This window comes from Scyliorhinus torazame, chromosome 6 (assembly GCF_047496885.1).
Source record: "Scyliorhinus torazame isolate Kashiwa2021f chromosome 6, sScyTor2.1, whole genome shotgun sequence".
Taxonomy (NCBI): Eukaryota; Metazoa; Chordata; class Chondrichthyes; order Carcharhiniformes; family Scyliorhinidae; genus Scyliorhinus; species Scyliorhinus torazame.
Genome location: NC_092712.1, coordinates 96,496,897 through 96,516,788, shown reverse-complemented (window position 1 = coordinate 96,516,788; position 19,892 = coordinate 96,496,897). Strand labels below are relative to the sequence as shown.

Genomic DNA, 19,892 nt, shown 5'->3' with positions numbered 1-19,892 from the left:
CACCACAAGCCCGGTGGTGGTGGCTACTCTGAAAATTTGGGGGCACTGGAGACGGCATAGGGGAAAGACGGGAGCCTCGGTGTGGTCCCCGATAAGAAATAACCATAGGTTTGCTCCGGGGAGAATGGATGGGGGATTTGGAACATGGCAAAGAGCAGGAGTGACACAATTGAGAGATCTGTTTGTAGATGGGACGTTTGCAAGTCTGGGAGTGCTGACCGAAAAATATGGGTTGCCCCAAGGGAATGCATTCCGGTATATGCAACTGAGGGCTTTTGCGAGGCAACAGGTGAGGGAATCCCGCAGCTCCCGACGCAGGAGGTGCAGGACAGAGTGATCTCAAAGACATGGGTGGGGGACGGTAAGGTATCAGATATATATAGGGAAATGATGGACGAGGTGGAGATTATGGTAGATGAGCTGAAAGGGAAATGGGAAGAAGAGCTGGGGGAGGAGATTGAGGAGGGGCTGTGGGCTGATGCCCTAAGTAGGGTAAACTCATCGTCCTCGTGTGCCAGGCTAAGCCTGATACAATTTAAGGTGTTACACAGGGCGCATATGACTGGAGCACGGCTCAGTAAATTTTTTGGAGTAGAGGATAGGTGTGCGAGATGCTCGAGAAGCCCAGCGAATCACACCCACATGTTCTGGTCATGTCCGGCACTACAGGGGTTTTGGGTGGGGGTGACAAAGGTGCTTTCGAAGGTGGTGGGGGTCCAGGTCGAACCAAGCTGGGGGTTAGCTATATTCGGGGTTGCAGAAGAGCCGGGAGTGCAGGAGGCGAAAGAGGCTGATGTTTTGGCCTTTGCGTCCCTAGTAGCCCGGCGCAGGATACTGTTGATGTGGAAGGAAGCCAAGCCCCCGGGTGTGGAGACCTGGATAAATGACATGGCAGGGTTTATAAAGCTGGAACGGATTAAGTTCGTCCTAAGGGGATCGGCTCAAGGGTTCACCAGGCGGTGGCAACCGTTCGTCGAATACCTCACAGAAAGATAGAGGGAATGGAAAAGAAGAAGACAGCAGCAGCAACCCAGGGGGGTGGGGGGTGGGGGGGTGGGAGGAACCAGAATGACTCTCATGGATGTTAGTGTATATGTATAATACGTATAGGTTGTTGTTATAGGTAATTGTATACTGGACTGCTGAATTGTATTTTTGGAGAGTATTTATTTGGGACAAGGCAGTTGCCATTTAGTTTTGTTTTTTAATTTTGATGTTGTTTATATATTATTTATTCCTTGTTTAAAAAACTGGCCATTGTTATTTATATTGTTATATTACTGTGTAAAATATACACAATGTACTGTTATGGTTGGCCAAAAATTTTGTATAAAATATATTTTTTAAAAAAGAGGAGACGTTTGAGTTGAGGGGGCTGAAGGAACGGTTCTACAATTCATGGGAACTGTATATTAGGCACTTTTGAGAATTGGTTGCTATCGATAATTTGGGTGGGGTGGGGTGGTTATTGTTGTTTTTGATTACACTGTTTACTGACTGTTAATGTTTTGACCTGGAATGTACGGATGGATGTTTTGGTCTGTAAATTGAATGGGGTGCTCTTTTTGTTTGGGAGATTGTTACTGTATTTGTTTTGTTTGTTTTTTCTTTTGTTGTTTATTTGTTGAAATGATTGAAAATGAGGAGAATAAAAACATTTTATTTGAAAATAAAAAATAAAAAAAATAAATTTTAAAAATTTTAAAAAGGCAAATGAAATGTTGTCCTTCATTGCTAGAGGGATGGAGTTTAAGACTAGGGAGGTTATGCTGCAATTGTATAAGGTGTTAGTGAGGCCACACCTGGAGTATTGTGTTCAGTTTTGGTCTCCTTACTTGAGAAAGGACGTACTGGCACTGGAGGGAGTGCAGAGGGGATTCACTAGGTTAATCCCAGAGCTGAAGGGGTTGGATTACGAGGAGAGGTTGAGTAGACTGGGACTGTACTCGTTGGAATTTAGAAGGAATATAGAAACATATAAGATTATGAAGGGAATAGATAGGATAGATGCGGGCAGGTTGTTTCCACTGGCGGGTGAAAGCAGAACTCGGGGGCATAGTCTCAAATAAGGGGAAGTAGATTTAGGACTGAGTTTAGGAGGAACTTCTTCACCCAAAGGGTTGTGAATCTATGGAATTCCTTGCCTAGTGAAGCAGTAGAGGCTCCTTCATTAAATGTTTTTAAGATAAAGATAGATAAGTTTTTTGAAGAATAAAGGGATTAAGGGTTATGGTGTTCGGGCCGGAAAGTGGAGCTGAGTCCACAAAAGATCAGCCATGATCTCATTGAATGGTGCAGCAGGCTCGAGGGGCCAGATGGCCTACTCCTGCTTTTAGTTCTTAAGTTGCGGCCTGCAAGACAGCTATCTGGCTGCGCTCCCCACTGACTGCCCACCATGTCCCATGAATGTGCACAGCACCACCAGCCATATATGGGTTCTTCCGAGACACCCCATCAATGGGACGCACATGGCCCAGCACAGCCAGTGGCCACCAGGTGTTGGCATCCCTCACTGCACCCATCCATGGCGCTGCCCCACTGCAGGGGATACAGAGTGGGGGAGGGTGGCGGAGTGCACTCCAAACAGCGGTTGCATGCACCATGCCCCTTGGTTACCACCCCCCCCCCCCTTGCCGGCACATTGCCCCCACTGGGTGGGTGCCCCACATGTGGCACTACCAACCGGCCCATCCTGCCAGAACACCGGCCGTCACCAAGTCCAACTGCGCCCTGCTTCCATCCACCCAGCCCCCAGAAAGGTGTGCACAACTCGTGTCACACTTCAGGTGGGGTCCCAACAGGTGCACAACCGCCCACCCCTTGTCTGTGATCCTTGCCTGCAAGGTGGTGGGGAGGAGGCATTGCATCAGGATTCGTGTACAGCAGCAGCTCCTGCCGTATGAAGACCTGCCGGACACTCCCAATGGCCATCAAGGTGACGGTCGCCCTGAACATTTATGTCATGGAGGCGTTTCAGGGGCCGAACGGAGACCTGTCTGGGATCTCCCAGACGTCTGTGCATCCGTGCCATAAGACATGCGGCAGAATTAGGCCACTCGGCCCATCGAGTCTGCTCCGCCATTTAATCATGGCTGATATTTTCTCATCCCCATTCTCCTGCCTTCTCCGATCCCCTTATTAATCAAGAACCTATCTATCTCTGTCTTGAAGACACTCAGTGATTTGGCCTCCACAGCCTTCTGCGGAAAGAATTCCACAGATTCACCTTCACCACCCTCTGGCTAAAAAGATGCCTCCTCATCTCTGTTTTAAAGGACCGTCCCTTTAGTCTGAGATGGTGTCCTCTGGTTCTAGTTTTTCCTCCAAGTGGAAACATCCTCTCCACGTCCACTATATCCAGGCCTCGCGTATCCTGTAAGTTCCAATAAGATCCCACTCATTCTTCTAAACTCTCAACGAATACAGACCCAGAGTCCTCACTCGTTCCTCAATGAAGACAAGTTCTTCATTCCAGGGAGCATTCTTGTGAACCTCCTCTGGACCCTTTCCAAGGCCAGCACATCCTTCCTTAGATACGGGGCCCAAAACTGCTCACAATACTCCAAATGGGGTCTGACCAGAGCCTTATACATCCTCATCTTGTAGTCTAACCCTCTTGGCATGAATGCTGGCATTGCTTTTGCCTCCCTAACTGCCGATCGAACCTACACATTAACCTTAAGAGAATCGTGAACAAGGACTCTCAAGTCCTTTTGTACTTCTGCTTTCCTAAGCATTTCCTCATTTAGAAAATAGTCTATGCCTAAATTCCTCATTCTCAAGTGCATAACCTCACACCTTTCCACATTGTATTTCATTTGCCACTTCATTGCCCACTCTCCTAGCTTGTCCATATCCTTCTGTAGCCCCCTTGCTTCCTCACAAAGATCTGTAGAGGGACAGATAGTATTATCACCTGCAAACTTAGCAACAGTGCCTCCAGTTCCTTCTTCCAGATCATTAATGTATATCGTTATATGATGTGCCACGATTGATGCCCTTTATGCCCGGGCAGCACAATATGCTCACGTTGCCCAGGCAGCGGGAGTCACTGCAATGCCTCAGGTCCAGGGGGTGATGATGGGACATGTTCCCACTGCAGGCACCAGCGCATGAGGGGGTGCCCTTCATCAATCGGAAGGGATTCCATTTCCTCACCGTGCAGGTGGTGTGTGACCACCGGCAGCACATCGTGCACGCCTGCGCCCGACACCCGGGCAACGTGCATAACGCTTTCTTCTTGGTGGACTCCAAGGTTCCTGACACCTTTGAGTCAAACCCACGGGTGTGGGGTTGGCTCATGGGTGACGAGGGTTCCCCGCTGCGGTGATGGCTGATGATGCCTATCTGAAAGCCCCAGACTGATGCAGAAAACCGCTACAACGTTGCCCGTGTAGCAACCAGGGACGACGAGATGCATTGGCATCCTCAAGATCTGCATCAGACGAAGCCCTCCAATATACCTGATGTACACATCATGATGGCCTGTTGCCTTGACAACATCGCACTGCAGAGGGGCAACATGCTGGTGGAGGAAGAGGATCAGTATGTCTCATCGGACGAGGAGGCTGTGGAGGATGGCCAGGTCAGGACATGGGGCCTTGCCATGCACAGGAGTCCGCACGTGTGCTCTAGGGCTGCCTCGCATGGGACAACTTGATTGTCTCCAGGTTCACCGACTAGGGAGCCTGGCCACTGGCAGCTGAACTGTCCCGTTCCACCCTTGCAACCCACCCCCCCACCTGCTGCACCACAGGATGGTGGCCCTCCGTCTTCAGCATCAGCAGGTCTGGTCCATGGGATGCAGAATGATGACACCCCATTCTGGATTGAGTTGTGGTGCTCTGCAATGTCTGCCGTCTGACACCCACGCTGGTGTCACATACCAATGTCCACCCGGGTGATCCCTGCATGCGTGCTAGCCATTCTTCCACATGGGCCCACAGTTACTTTCGGTATTGGGGCTGGAGTCCGGGGTGGGGGGGCGATGATGGGCGATGGATAATGCATCGGGTAGGTCCACCTCAAAGTAATTCTCCCCCCCCCCCCCACCCCCCATGGCAGCATGGTAGCACAGTGATTAGCATAGTTGCTTCACAGCTCCAGGGTCCCTGGTCCGATTCCCGGCTTGGGTCACTGTCTGTGCGGAGTCTGCACATTCTCCCCATGTGTGTGTGGGTTTCCTCCGGGTGCTCCGGTTTCCTCCCACAGTCCAAAGATGTGCAGGTTAGGCAGATTGGCCATGATAAATTGCCCTTGGTGTCCAAACAAGGTTTAGGAGGCGTGACAGGGTTACAGAGATAGGCTGGAGATGTGGGCTTGAGTAGGGTGCTCTTTCCACGAGTCGGTGCAGACTAGATGGGCAGAATGGCCTCCTTCTGCACTGTAAATTCTATGATTCTATGGACTAAGGGCATAGGCAGTTTGGAAAGTCAGTGTACAGGTGTTTATTGGTGATAGTGCCATGAAGAATACCTGTTCCCTCGCCCCTAACGCTATCCTATGTGCTTCAACCATGCCAACTTAACTGGTGTCTATCTTTCTAGCCTTAGGTGCCCAAAAGCTCTGACTAGGTAGGTGTCCAGGCAGCACATCAGGAGTGGAGGGGGCCTGCTGTGATTCCCTCCCTGTGACCTGGTTCACATTTAGCGGCGTCCTCGAAAGCGACCGGTCCTTGTGTGTGTCACAGGTGGCATGGTGCCACCATGTTCTGCCCGCTGCCCATCGGATGGGCCAGGGACAGGTTGGGGGAGGGGGTTAGATTCAGAGGTGCTGAAGTGTTACAGCACCTCTCCTGCAGGAGTCACCGGTGTGGGCCGCATCACCACCTTCTCCCTCGGCGTGCCCGTTGGCCCATGTTCAATTCCTTGGGAAGGGGATGTGACTAGAACGAGCTCCGGGGGGCTCCACTGTTACCTGACACTGCCAGTCCTGAAGACCTGCTCTCGCTTTGACCAGGGTCTCCGTGCTCACGGCCATGGAGCACATGGACTGTGCCACGTCCCTCTGGGCCTGTGCCACATCACTCAGGGGCCGTGACATGTCATTCAATGACTTCCAGGTCCCTCTGTGTTTGGTTCAGGTCATCCATTGCTCTCGACAGCCGCAGCCATGGTCCGTCGTGACTGGGCTATGCTCTGGAGTGCTATACCAATGTCCTGGTACATGGCTGCCCTGTTCTGTGTCTCTGTCACCACCCACACAGTGACCCATGGCCCATACCTTCAGATCCAAGGCCTCCACCTGTGCACGGTTAGCCTGGGTGGCACGCATTGTGGGCACTGCCTCATGCTCCTGAGGGGTGCTGCACTCGTCCAACTGCACCTTCAGGTGCTGGATGGTTGCTGACACCCCCTCATGTAGTCTCCGGCTCGGTGCCCACATCTCCAGCCTTGATGGGAGCGCGAGGCCCGCCTGGACGTCAGCTAGTTCCTGGGATTGGGCCGCCATCCGACCGTCTGCCCCCTCGGAGTTCCTACCTCCCACTGATGTATCGCTGCATGTGTGTTGTACACACCAGGAAGTCGGCATCGTCCCTGGACGGTGTGCTCTGAGGTGTTGCGCCAAGGAAGGTGGGACACTGGACGGTCCCGACCCATAGTCTGGTGGGTTGCGGCTGGGAGCAGGGGATAGTAGCCTTCTCGGGAGGTGACCTTCCACGTCAAAAGACAAGACACATGGTTAGACCGCAGGTGGGCGTGCTATGTGGGGTGGAGTGGGGTCATGGTTGACTCACGTGCCATAGACATATTTCACTATCACTTTGTTGTCCAATACTGACCTCTGTCTTGGCGAATGCCCACTCTCCCACTCCGCCAACTAGGTCCAACACCCTCTGCTCCATGACAGTAAGGGGCCACAGGTCCGGCGGACCCCCTCCGCTCTTTACCAGCTCCCTGTGGCCATGGGCTAGCTTCTCCTGGCGGGACAGATATTACAGTGTGAGACACTTAGACACAGGCAATGCAGGGGCCCGCGGCTGGTGGCCTTTGTGTCTAGGGCACCCAGCCATGGTCGTCGGTATGGGTGTTGGCATGTGGTGCATGTTGGGATGTGAGGGGGCTGCTGTTGTACTCTTGGGGGGCATATGGGACAGGGATGGTGCCAGGGGCACTGAGGTGGTGGCTCAGCACGTCTGGCCAAGGGGTTGCCCATTGTCGGCCAGCACTGCCTGCCGGTCCGTCTGCTGCGAGCCGTATGGGAGGGGGGTGCAGCAACAGGGGTGTGCCAGGGGCATGGTAGTGGTGGTGACTCACCCTGGCTGCCCTGAGGTATGTGCAGCCTCTTCCGGCACTGCTTCCCAGTCGTAGCAGTGGGGCCCATGGCATCTGCCACCTGTGCCCTGGCCTGGTTAACATTGGCAGGTGACAGCCTCCGTCCTGGGGAACAGAGTGCCCCCCCCCCCCCCCCCCCCCACACTCCATCGCATCCAGCAATGTCTCCAGCTCTGCATCTGCGAATCTTGGGGCCGCTCTCCTGAGTGGCATCTTCTTGGCTGGAATGAGTGGGTGTGGGGAGTGGTGTGCTTGTATTCAGCTTCAGCTTGTCAGGCTCTTCAGTGCCAATCCCGACTGCAGTGAATCCGACACCAGCGCCTGTTGGAATTTCAGTATTTCCCTGGCCCATGGGCCGGCCCATTAGGAGGCCCTGAACTGCTCCGGTAGTCACACCCCCATTGTCATCGTTGGAAGTCCCATGATTCTGTCCCGGCTCAGCACTTGTCTCTCAACCGGGGAATCCATCCCTAAATGTGCGGGCTACACTATGAAACCTGGGAAATCTGAGATGAGTAACTCTCTTCCTGATTACCCAAAGCCTGTCCATCATCTTCAAAGATACAAGTCAGAAATGTGATCAAATACTCTCCACTTGTCTGGATGAGTAGAGCTCCAACAACACTTGACGTTCAATTCAGGACAAAGCTTGGTTGGTACCCCATCCACTGTTTCATATACCACCAAGCCACCTTCTAGAGCATTTGCCAAACCCACAATCTCTACCACTGATGACAAGGGCAGCAGATGCATGGGAATACCTCCCCCTGCAAGCGAAAAACTGCCCTGACTTGGAACTATTATCACTCTTTCTTTTCAGTCATTGGGTTGAAATCTTGAACCGCCCTTCCTAAATACACCGCTGCTGTTCCTACACCACATCGACTGCAGCAATTCAGGACAGCTCACCCACACCTTCTCAAGGGCCAGCAATACCCAGAACCTACAGAAGAATTACAAAAAATACGAGTTACAATGCAGGTGAGGAGAAGGGTTGAAAGGGCTCTTCTCTATTCAACCTCGGTTGGTCACAACGACGGTTTAAGTTTTATCATTTTCTTTTCCAAATTGAAATGTGTTCAACCATGTAACCGAATGAAACTAGGCTTTCTGGAGTCAGAAAGAGCAAATTTATTCAGCACTAAACCAAGGGAATTTTTTGTTAAAAAGGGGCATTGGACGGGATTCTCCATTAGCAGACGCCAAAATCAGGAAATGCGATTGGGCAGAGAACGGCCTCCGACGCCACAATCGCAGCGGGCTTCGATTTGATGCCAAATTGCGATTCTCTGTCACCTCGAAAATGGAGTCAATGCGTTTCACTCCACACGTACAGTAGGCATCATTTGCATATCATTAGCGGGCCCGACCCAGTACTCTCCAGGGCCTCCGCAATTCTCCAGCACAACCACTGCCATCTGTTTGGCTGGGATAAGTGTGTGTAGGGATTGTAATGTGTAAGTGCAGCTGCAGCTTGTCAGCCTCCTAAAAGTCAATCACGGACCCGGCCGATACTGCACCATTTTTCATTGGAATCGTTGTGTTCCATGCGGCACTGATGCTAGCCCCTCCAGTTGCTGAATCGACCCAGGTGCACCATAGATTCTCCGTTGGAGTCAACACTCAAGTCTCAGAAATGGGGAATCCCACCCATTGTCTTTCATTCAGTCACACATACATCAGAAATAAGGTAAGTTACAGTCTAATAAAATAAAAGGTTAAAAGAATATATAGTTAAATGAATTGAGTACTCTAAATTTTTTTTTTTTTAAAAAGAGAATATATAGTTAAGTATCTTTTGATTATCCTGGAGGCATAGATTTTTTAAACATTGAGATAGATCTGGATGATCTGATTTAGTGGATGCGGTCAGATGTAGAACATCTTGCAATTATTACAAGAACTCAGATCGCTGGTAGATTTCTGGTAAAGCTGGCTTCAGCACTGAGAGTGAGAGAACACCCAGCTTTCAGGCTGCTTCCTCTGCTGAAGTCTTTCTTGCAATCTCTCTGCAATGGCTGCAACTTGGCGTTGAAATATTTCATCCGTTGGGTTTCCAAGAGGATTTAGGTCCGTCTGTCTTTGGCAGCCATTGTTTTAATAACCAGTAATTTGCACTTTAATCTCGCTTCCTGGGACAGTTACAAGTTTAGATAGATCTCTATCTGATGGGATTGTGAAGAGAGACATTTCCCAAGGGTGGTTTATTTGTTTTTCACCTTAGAAGACTGTCTCATTTCAAATGGCAAAATATCTAATCAGTTAAAAAAAATTATATTTTCAAAAATAAAGGAGCATAGCTTTGTGATAACAGCCATGACCAACTTAGTTTATCCAAACAGCCAATTATCATCTTGTAATGATGCATTATAAAGGACACTTCTCCAGTGTGTTCTCTTAGTTAATTTAAGGAAGTTGACTTGGAACTCGGGCACAATAAACTATTTCACAATGAAAGGGGATTGGATACCTTTTATCTTTGATCATGGGATGTGGGTGTTGATGGCTGAGCCAGCTGCCATCCCTCAGCGCAATTAAGAGTCAACCATATTGCTGTGGGCCTGGAATACATGGAGGCCAGGGAAGGACGGCTAATGTACTTTCGGGAAACAAATCTGTGAGCCAGATGGATTTTTACGACAATGGTTTCAGGGTCATCATTAGACTTTTAAATTCCAGATTTTTATTTAATTCATATTTCACCATCTATCCCTGGAATGATTCGAACTCACACAGCATTACCCTGGGTCTCTGGATTGCTAGTCCAGCAACAATGCCACTACACCACTGCCTTGAAGGAAATAAACTTGCAGAGCTATGGGGGTAGACCACAGAGTGGACTCACTCCACGGAATGGCTTCCTACTGTGATGGACGTAATCGTCTCCTTCTGTAATGTTACAATTTTATGACTACTCTTCCAGCATTTATAGGGAGGAGTGTCGTAGTGGTATTGTCACTGGATTAGTAGTCCAGAGAATGAAGGTAATGCTCCGGGGACATGCGTTCAAATCCCAACAGGGCAGAAGGTAGAATTTGAATTCAGTAGAAATCTGGAATTAAAGGCCTAATGACAACCATGAAACCATCTGGTTCACTAATGTTCTTCAGGGAAGGAAATCGGTCTTGGTTTGGCCTACGTGTGACTCCAGGCCCACAGCAATGTGGTTGACTCTTAAATGCCCTGAGTGATGGGTAATAAATGCTGGACAAGCCAGCGACGCCCACATCCCATGAACATATAAAGAAAAAATTCTCATCTGTCTCTTGCAATTTTTTTAAAAAAATAACTGATTTAACATCATAACTTTCATAATTTTCCCACTGTTAAGTGTCACAAATGAAATTAATGATTTTGCAATACATGGGTAAAGTAAGAAAATGCTATTTTTTTTCCAAATCTATAAGATTTATTTTAACTTGAATGAATAATAAAACCGTATTTGAATAATTCATTTCAAGTGAAGGAACAATGCAAAGGAATATGTATTTTTTTCAGTTATTTGATAGGTGATTATTCGTTGACTGCTTCAATAACAGCGCAAAAATAGTTTCAGGTGATTTTACTGAAATATAAATGTTTAATGATCCGGAGGCATCGTGTCCTACAACCACTAATCAGGACAGATTTACTAATTATTTATAGAATCCCTGCAATGCAGAAGGCGGCCATTTGGCCCAGCGAGTCTGCACCAACCCTCCAAAGAGCACCCTACCTTGGTCCACGGTTCTGACCTTCCTGCCCTATACGCATAACCCCGCAACCTAATCTGCACATCCATGGACACTAAAGGGCAATTCTATCATGGTCAATCCACCTAACCTGCATATTTTTGGACTGTGGGAGGAAACCAGAGCACCCGGAGGAAACCCCCCACAGACACGGGGAAAATATGCAAACTCCACACCGTCACCAAGGCCAGAATTGAACCCTGGTCCCTGGTGCTGAGAGGGAGCAGCGCTAACCACTGTGCCACAATGGTGCCTGTACATTACATATCTTGAAATGAAACTAAGATTTGCCTCTACTACTCTGAATGCCATCTCTACTTGGAGAACAAAACTGAGTATGTACATAACAACAGTCACTCTACGTATTGTCACATAGGTGGGCATGATCTAATGGAAAAGTTTGTTTGTGTCATGTGTGGTGGGTTTTGCTGGGAGTTTCCCGCCAGCTCTTTCGGCGAGTTCCCCACCACGATATAACGAGATTTAGTCACTTTTTGGGCCCTGGGGAGTTGCTCACCGGTTTAACCCACACTTAAGATTTTTTTCATGCATTTTCTTCATCACTGGGAGCTGAACTTCGACCGGGCCGCCATTTTGAAAGGGTGCCCCGATCTCTAAGTGAGCTTGTGGGTGCCCCACACCCCTCACCCATGAGAAATGTCACACCCCACACACACATGGGCATTACCCACACCCTCCCAAGTGAGGACACTCCACAATGGGGTCTCTGGGGGGTCCCCCTCTTCAGGCCTTCCCTACCCACTCTTACAGGCCCCCCAACCTCTCAGGAGGACCCCTCCTATCTCACCTGGCCCCCACACCCTTCATATTCCCCCCTCCACCCTCCTTTCATGGGCATGGCCTCCCTCAGGCCCTGACCCTTGGCAGTGCCATCCTGGCACCCAGGCACTACCACCCTAGCATTGCCAACCAGACACAAAGGCAGTGCCAGGGTGGTGGTGCCAAAGTGGCAGTGCCAAGGTGCAAGACAGGCAGTGCCAAGGTGCCCACGTTCAAGGGAGAGGGTCTGGGGCCACTCTGCCTTATCCCTGGCCGCCTAGGGGCCTATGATGGTCTGGGAGAACCCCTGGGTGCCGTTCCACCTGATCCACATTTGCGTGGTCCAGTACTGAACGGCATCCAGCTGCAACCTCTTTGGCGGGAGGCCAGTAGATACCAGGTATGTTTACACCCTACTTGGGCGCGCACCGTTTGCTCACTCCCACTTTGGGCAAGATTCTGATTCAGATGCCTTGCGAGATCTAGGGGCGTAATGCAGCTGGCAAGCCCATGGGAGACCTCTCCCGGCATCTTCCTTTCTAGAACTGCAGAACCTTGATGCAACAAATTCCACATCCTCAGGAGAACTTGCCAAGCAACACACACTACGATTTGTTTTTCCTTGCCCGCACTGGCACACTCTTCATCTTTCAAGTAACACTCATATCAATGAGATAGCCTCCTAACATTGTGAGAAAAAGAATGTTATGTAAGACTATTACTAATGTCAGCAATTGCAAACTTAATTCTAATACTTCAGCAGCAAGGACAATTTAATAACTACTGACAGAAATATAGTTATTGCTTCCATGTGTTTGTTTTTGCTTAGATTATAGTTATGAAGAAAATTGAACTTTTCCCCATGAATAGGTGTGGTTCATTTATGTTTTCAAAATCGTGTAATATTTTACGGTGGTAAAATAGTTTTCACTGGGTAATAACAACAAACAAACAAAGAACAAAGAAATGTACAGCACAGGAACAGGCCCTTCGGCCCTCCAAGCCCGTGCCGACCATACTGCCCGACTAAACTACAATCTTCTACACTTCCTGGGTCCGTATCCTTCTATTCCCATCCTATTCATATATTTGTCAAGATGCCCCTTAAATGTCCCTTTCGTCCCTGCTTCCACTACCTCCTCCGGTAGTGAGTTCCAGGCACCCACTACCCTCTGCGTAAAAAACTTGCCTCGTACATCTACTCTAAACCTTGCCCCTCTCACCTTAAACCTATGCCCCCTAGTAATTGACCCCTCTACCCTGGGGAAAAGCCTCTGACTATCCACTCTGTCTATGCCCCTCATAATTTTGTATACCTCTATCAGGTCGCCCCTCAACCTCCTTCGTTCCAGTGAGAACAAACCGAGTTTATTCAATCGCTCCTCATAGCTTATGCCCTCCATACCAGGCAACATTCTGGTAAATCTCTTCTGCACCCTCTCTAAAGCCTCCACATCCTTCTGGTAGTGTGGTGACCAGAATTGAACACTATACTCCAAGTGTGGCCTAACTAAGGTTCTATACAGCTGCAACATGACTTGCCAATTCTTATACTCAATGCCCCGGCCAATGAAGGCAAGCATGCCGTATGCCTTCTTGACTACCTTCTCCACCTGTGTTGCCCCTTTCAATGACCTGTGGACCTGTACTCCTAGATCTCTTTGACTTTCAATACTCTTGAGGGTTCTACCATTCACTGTATATTCCCTACCTGCATTAGCCCTTCCAAAATGCATTACCTCACATTTGTCCGGATTAAACTCCATCTGCCATCTCTCCGCCCAAGTCTCCAGACAATCTAAATCCTGCTGTATCCTCAGACAGTCCTCATCGCTATCCGCAATTCCACCAACCTTTGAATTAAGGGAGGCACTAAACATAGGATAGACACTAAAAGAATGAAGGGGTAGGTTAAACAAGAATAGCTCTTTCAAGGAACTAAAACCAAAACCATGAGCCAAATGACCTTTTTCTGTACTAAATTTTCTATGATGACAACATGGAGCCTTCATCACAAGTGGCTTTCAGGGCTTTATCGTCACTGAAAAGGGAATTGAATAGGAATTTCAAAGGAAGAATATAAACAGAAACCCCTAAAGAGGCAAATGGGATTAGAGTGGACAGCTCCAGAAGAAAAACCAGTACCACCACCAAAAGAATGAACAGCAAAACAGTTGTCTTCAAGTGCTGGAACTACCAAACAATTTTATCACTGGACAACTCCAAACTTCAAATGTTCTTGAATCATTTCAAGATTCTTTACTTTGAGGAAAATTTGTGAAGTGATGGAACATTGTCAACCTCAGCTAAATGTGTCAAACATAACCTTTTGAATAAGACACCAACAATCTGATCCTTAAAAAGAACAGGAGTAATCCCTTCCTTCTTTATTCTGGTTCTATCTGTAAATCACATTTTAAGTGTAGGATGCTTGGGAAGATTAGATTACTTTGGACTTACAAGTTCCCAAATCTTTTCCCCATTGGAGTTTCCTTGCCCCATTTCTCCATTTGTTCTAGACGCAATTGATTAATAAAAGAATTGCTGTGATTAGTCATGGAACTACCAGGATGGCATAAGTGAACTAGATGGACCCTGGAACTTTTCTTATCTACCACAAACCCAACTTGTACCTCGGGAAAAACAAACATTATGCCACAGGTTTCAAGGTTTTAAATGGGCATGGGAGTTGAAGACTACACTGCATACCTTTAAAAAATTTTTTTTAGAGTACCCAATTATTTTTTTTCCAATTAAGGGGCAATTTAGCGTGGCCAATCCACCTACCCTGCACATCTTTGGGTTGTGGGGGTGAAACCCACGCAGACACGGGGCGAATGTGCAAACTCCACACGGACAGTGACCCAGGGCTGGGGTTTGAACCCGGGTCCTTAGCGCCGTAGGTAGCAGTGCTAACCACTGTGCCGCCCTTACACTGCAAACCTGCAAATGTTTCTTATGCATGCATATCATATGATTTCTCCAGAACCAATCACACTGTTTTAAAAGTTCCTAATTACACTTGGAACCACCCTGCTGAGTACAGTTTCATGTAGTTAGTTCAGAATATAGCACAAGATCTTAATATGATTAAGACATTGAAAATCAATATGGAAACAGTCTTAATTGGATGAGGTTTTGTACCAGTATTGTTTAATCCAGAGGGTTTACACCAGACACTTGAAAATTATACCAAGTTCATATCATATCTGGTGTTAAAAGCATATCAAGCATCAACAGTTTTGAAAATCGTTTTCACTGTGTACCTAGAGATGGAAATTTTAAAACTGACCTCTCTGTGAACTAGATGCACTGTACGTTGCAGTACATAGGAGAAATCTGTTATTCAAAAAAGAAACTACTGACTGAAGCATTTCTCTCTTAATCTGTAATAAGCAAACGTTTTGGAATCTTATATCATCATAACTCACTTAAGATTGCATGTAGATGTCACTATACAAATGTGTGACTACATGAAGCTATGATTATTTTAAATCAATATAAATATCAGTAAAAGACATCTGCATAAACCAAAATTCAAACATACTTAATTATAACCACAAATGCATCACATTTGTCAATTCAATAAATGTTTGACTTTAGAAAAAATACCAGTGAAAGTTTCTGCACTGTGCTGTCCCAGCAACACATGCAACTTTAGGAAACAAAGCTTCACTTTGCTTACAGTAAATGCTAACTTTGCTATATATTAACTTACTGATGGACAAGATTGCAGAAACCAAGCAAAGACAATGCATTTTACAGAACTCCTTGGCACATCTCTTCAATTTTACAAACTCAAGAATTTAAATCTGATTGACTTATGTAGTCTTTAAGAAATCAATCTGTGAGTTTAGTAGCTAGGGACAACATATGATGTGGTACTTAACTATCCTAAATGAGAAGGTTACTAGTCAGATCACCTACCTGCATTGTATCAGGTGATCCTAGTCAGGGCTGATATTCATATCAGTATCTTTCAGTGAGGGACAGGAATCAGCGCTAAGGCTCCAGTCCTGCTCACGATGCAGAAAGTCACACTGGAAGTACGCATGTGCATAGCGACCAAGGACAGGTACAGGTGTGACCCAGCTACAATTAACACCAATACTCGGGTTAAGTTCATGTATGAAGAATGGTCATTTAGGCAAGGTACTGAAGAACTGCTATCACCCTTTGAGCAGAATAGGATGACACAACATGGTTCAATAGAGATGGGGATGAAAACAAAGCAAGAAAAGAAAAAAGCTGATTCAAATTGATATCCGTAATTAAGATCTTAATTTGCACTCAAATTTTACATAGTCACAAAATATCCTGTTCTGTCTTAGTATATTATAAATAATTAATCAATTAAAATTGCTAGAATCAAAACTCTTATCAACAATATGCAAAGAAAAAGAATACAAATTTAAAACCAATACAGAGGTGTGTGGGGAACTGGGGTACAGAATATCAGCTTCTTACAAATAAATTTAAAACTATCCAGATGTGCAAGGCATTGACAAATTGAATTCTAAAATATGAATTGTCTGATTATTCTGTAGGAGATGGTGGCACATTGATTTTTTCTTTTTATTAAGGCACATGACATTGGCAAAAACAGAAAGCTGAGGTAAGTTATAAGCAACTAGACTCCAAGTTTACACAATATATTTGTCCATGGCGCATTACTGCTTCTGGAGGGAGACCAGTGCTTTCTAAGTACCATTTTCAGTCAACTTTTGGCTTGTTTCCGCTTCATAACCAGTTCAGCCAATAGTTTGTATCTGATTATGCATTCTTCCTGCAGAACAATAAAAACATTGACAATAAAACTAATGGTATTTTATGACAAGCTGCAGCTACAAGTTACCTTTCAACACAGGAAGTTTGCAAAGAAGAAAGAATAGTTACTGAGGACCAAAGGATGAAATGTGAAAGCGTGCCGAAAGCTTGGTAAAATAACAGGTTTTAACGAGGATCTAAAAAGCGGGAGGTTAAAAAGTAATTCCAGGTATGGGGCCGAGAAGGCAAGTAGGTAACTTTGCTCTTCTGCTGCTGCTGAAGCCCTCAGCCATACCTTTGCTACCTCTGGACTTTTGCTACACACTTCTGGCTCCATGGTCTTGCACTTTCCCCATTTACATAACCTGCTCCAGCCCTACAACCTTTCGAGATTTCTGCTCTTCCAATTCTGGCCATTTGCTCATCGTAGACTTCAATCACTCCATCACTGGCAGTCATGTATTCAGCTGCCAAGGTAACAAGTTCTGGAGTTACCGTCTACCTTTATTCTCACTTTTAAAGACATTCCTTAAAACCTTGGGACGCGATTCTCCGCTCCCGCGCCGGTTCGGAGAATCGCCTGGGTCGCCAGATTTTCCTGCGACGCCAGTCCGACGCCCTCCCGCGATTCACGGAAGTGGCCAGATCGGCACAATCGCATTTTGCGCGACGCGTACAGTGAATCGCCCGAGACAGCCAAAATGGCAATTCACCGGTACCCCCGCGATTCTCCGACCCGGATGGGCCGAGCGGCCTGCCCACAACGGCGGGTTCCCCCCAGCACCGTCCACACCTGGTCGCTGCCGGCGGGAACAGCGCAGGAACGCTGGGGGGGGGGGGGGGGGGGTGGCCTGCGGGGGGATCCTGCACCGGGGGGGGGGGGGGGGCCCTCAAATGGGTTCTGGCCCGCGATCGGTGCCCACTGGTCGTCGGGCCGGTCTCTCTGAAGGAGGACCTCCTTTCTTCCGCAGCCCTGCAAGATCTGTCAGACATCTTCTTGCGGGGCGAACTCTGGGAGGACGGCAACCACGCATGCGCGGGTGACGGCAGTTATGCAGCGCCGGCCGCGTCATGTATGCGGCACCGTGAATCGGTCGGGATAGGGGCCGTTTCGCGCCGTCGTGAGCCTTGACGGCGCGAACACTCTGCCTCCATTTCGGAGAATCCCGCCCTACATCTTTGACCATGCATCTGCCCTAATATCTCATGTGATCCAGTGTCAAATTTTGTTTGATAATTCTCCTTTGAAGCACCTTTGGCACACTAAAGGCACTATAATGTTTCAATTACAAATGATTTGCTTAGTTCAGATAAATGAATTGCATCATCATTTCTGTTCCTTTAGCTTACCTTTGGAACTAGAACATAGGGAGGTAGCACCAGAGAACAGATTTAAATTAGTGAAAAGTATGAAATAAAAAGTATACAAATTAAGTATAGGGAATAGAAAATACTGCTAATTGTATACCTTGTGTTGCCCTATTATGTATTTTCTTTTATTTCCTTCTCTTTTCATGTACTTAATGATCTGTTGAGCTGCTCGCAGAAAAATACTTTTCACTCTACCTCGGTACACGTGACAATAAACAAATCCAATCCAAAATTGCCCCTTAATTGGAAAAAATGAATTGGGTACTCCAAATGTTTTTTAAAAGAATGCATTCAAACGTAAAATCAGCAAAAACAAATCAGGGCCCAAGGAAAGTGCTGAGGTCTGGCCAAATGCTTATCTAAATATTAAAATTAAAGTATCAATGTCTTAATCATCGATCAGGCACATTAGGACAACATGTTGAAGAGCCTGCAGTTGGTAAAACTTCTCAATTTCTAATGCTATTTTGCCATAAAATTGAAAATGCAATGGAGATCTCAATGAGGATAATAATATTTTTAGAAACTATCAAATAATTACAATTAACTGTGTCTTTCTTCATATGGGGCACAGCGGTTAGCACTCCTGACTCAGTGCCTGGGACCCGGGTTTAAATGGTAGCACAGTGGTTAGCACCGCTGAATCACAGCCTCAGGGACCCGGGTTCAATCCCAGCCTTGGGTCACTGTCTGTGCGGAGCCTGCACTTTCTCCCCGTGTCTGCGTGGGTTTCCTCCGGGTGCTCCGGTTTCCTCCCACAGTCCAAAGATGTACAAGTTAGGTGGATTGGCCACGCTAAATTGCTGCTTGGTGTTCAAAAGGTTAGGAGGGGTTACTGGGTAACGGGGGTAGGGTGGGGACGTGTGTTAGGTAGGGTGCTCTTTCAAAGGGTCAGTGCAGACTCACAGGGTAGAATGGCCTCCTTCTGCACTGTAGAGATTCTATGATTCTAATTCCGGCCTTGGGTGTCTATGTGGAGTTTGCACACTCCCCGGGCGGGATTCTCCCGCAATTGCCGGGGCGGCCCGTACCGGCGGCAAGAATGGCGCGAACCACTCCGGCATCGGGCCACCCGGAGGTTGCGGATTCATCCGCACGTCCGGGGGCTAGGCCGGCGCTGGAGGGGTTGGCACCGCGCCAACCGGCAGTGAAGGGCCGCTGCCAGCCAACGCGGGTTGGCGCATGCGCAGGACTGCCAGTGTGTTTCTTGCGCATCGCAGGGGGTTTCTTCTACGCGCCAGCCATGGGCCGAATGGCCTCCTTCTGCACTGTAGTGATTCTATGAATATCTGGCAATAATTTTAGAATCTTTTGAGTAAATGCAATTGCAGGAAACCAGTATATGAGGCTGTGTAAATTGGGTGCAGGCCATTTATGGGTGATGATCAGCAGCAACCTTGCCTGCAATTGCTGTGGGAAACTGCCAGCGAAGTGAAGTGTGAAGCAGCATTTGTTGGACTTGTCTCCTGCACCCAGGATGTTCAATGCAGAGAAGTCCTTTAACAGTGACTTAGTTTTCTTGAGGACAAATGTGAAAACCCAGCTATTCAAATTCAGAACAAGTCTCAAGTTATTTCTGGTAGTTTTAGATTGCAGTCTAATAAAACAGGGTTATAGGCAAGCCCCTCAGTCCTGTCAAATGCATAGTCTGTGCCATATGCAAAATCCAGGATGCCTCTCATGTGCTGGATGACCATGTGCTCAGAAGAGTATAGCAGCTGAGGACTTCCAAGTCCCAGGTTTCTGAGCTTGGACAGCAGTGCATCGACACAGCTGAGAGCAACACAGTGGGTGCATTTCAAGGGGTGGTCACCCCATAGCTTCAGAGTGCGCAGGCAGACAGGCCGGAGGATAGCTCAGGAGAACCCAGCGTACACCTTGCTCTCTAACTTGTATTCAATTCTGAATACTAATGAGGGGCAATGGTCCATATCCAAGCCCATGATATAATGGGTGGCTCAGCTGTACA

At 47.5% G+C, this 19,892-nt stretch overlaps 1 protein-coding gene across 1 annotated transcript in view; it reads right to left on the bottom strand.

Moving 5' to 3' along the window:
• Positions 1–14,907: 14,907 nt before the first annotated feature.
• dnajc1 (DnaJ (Hsp40) homolog, subfamily C, member 1) overlaps positions 14,908–19,892 on the bottom strand; it is a 328,861-nt gene continuing 323,876 nt past the window's right edge. Inside the window, exon 12 of the mRNA XM_072508505.1 lies at positions 14,908–16,571. Coding sequence (XP_072364606.1) covers positions 16,503–16,571 — 69 coding nt within the window. The 3' untranslated portion in view covers positions 14,908–16,502. The remainder of the gene's footprint in view (positions 16,572–19,892) is intronic.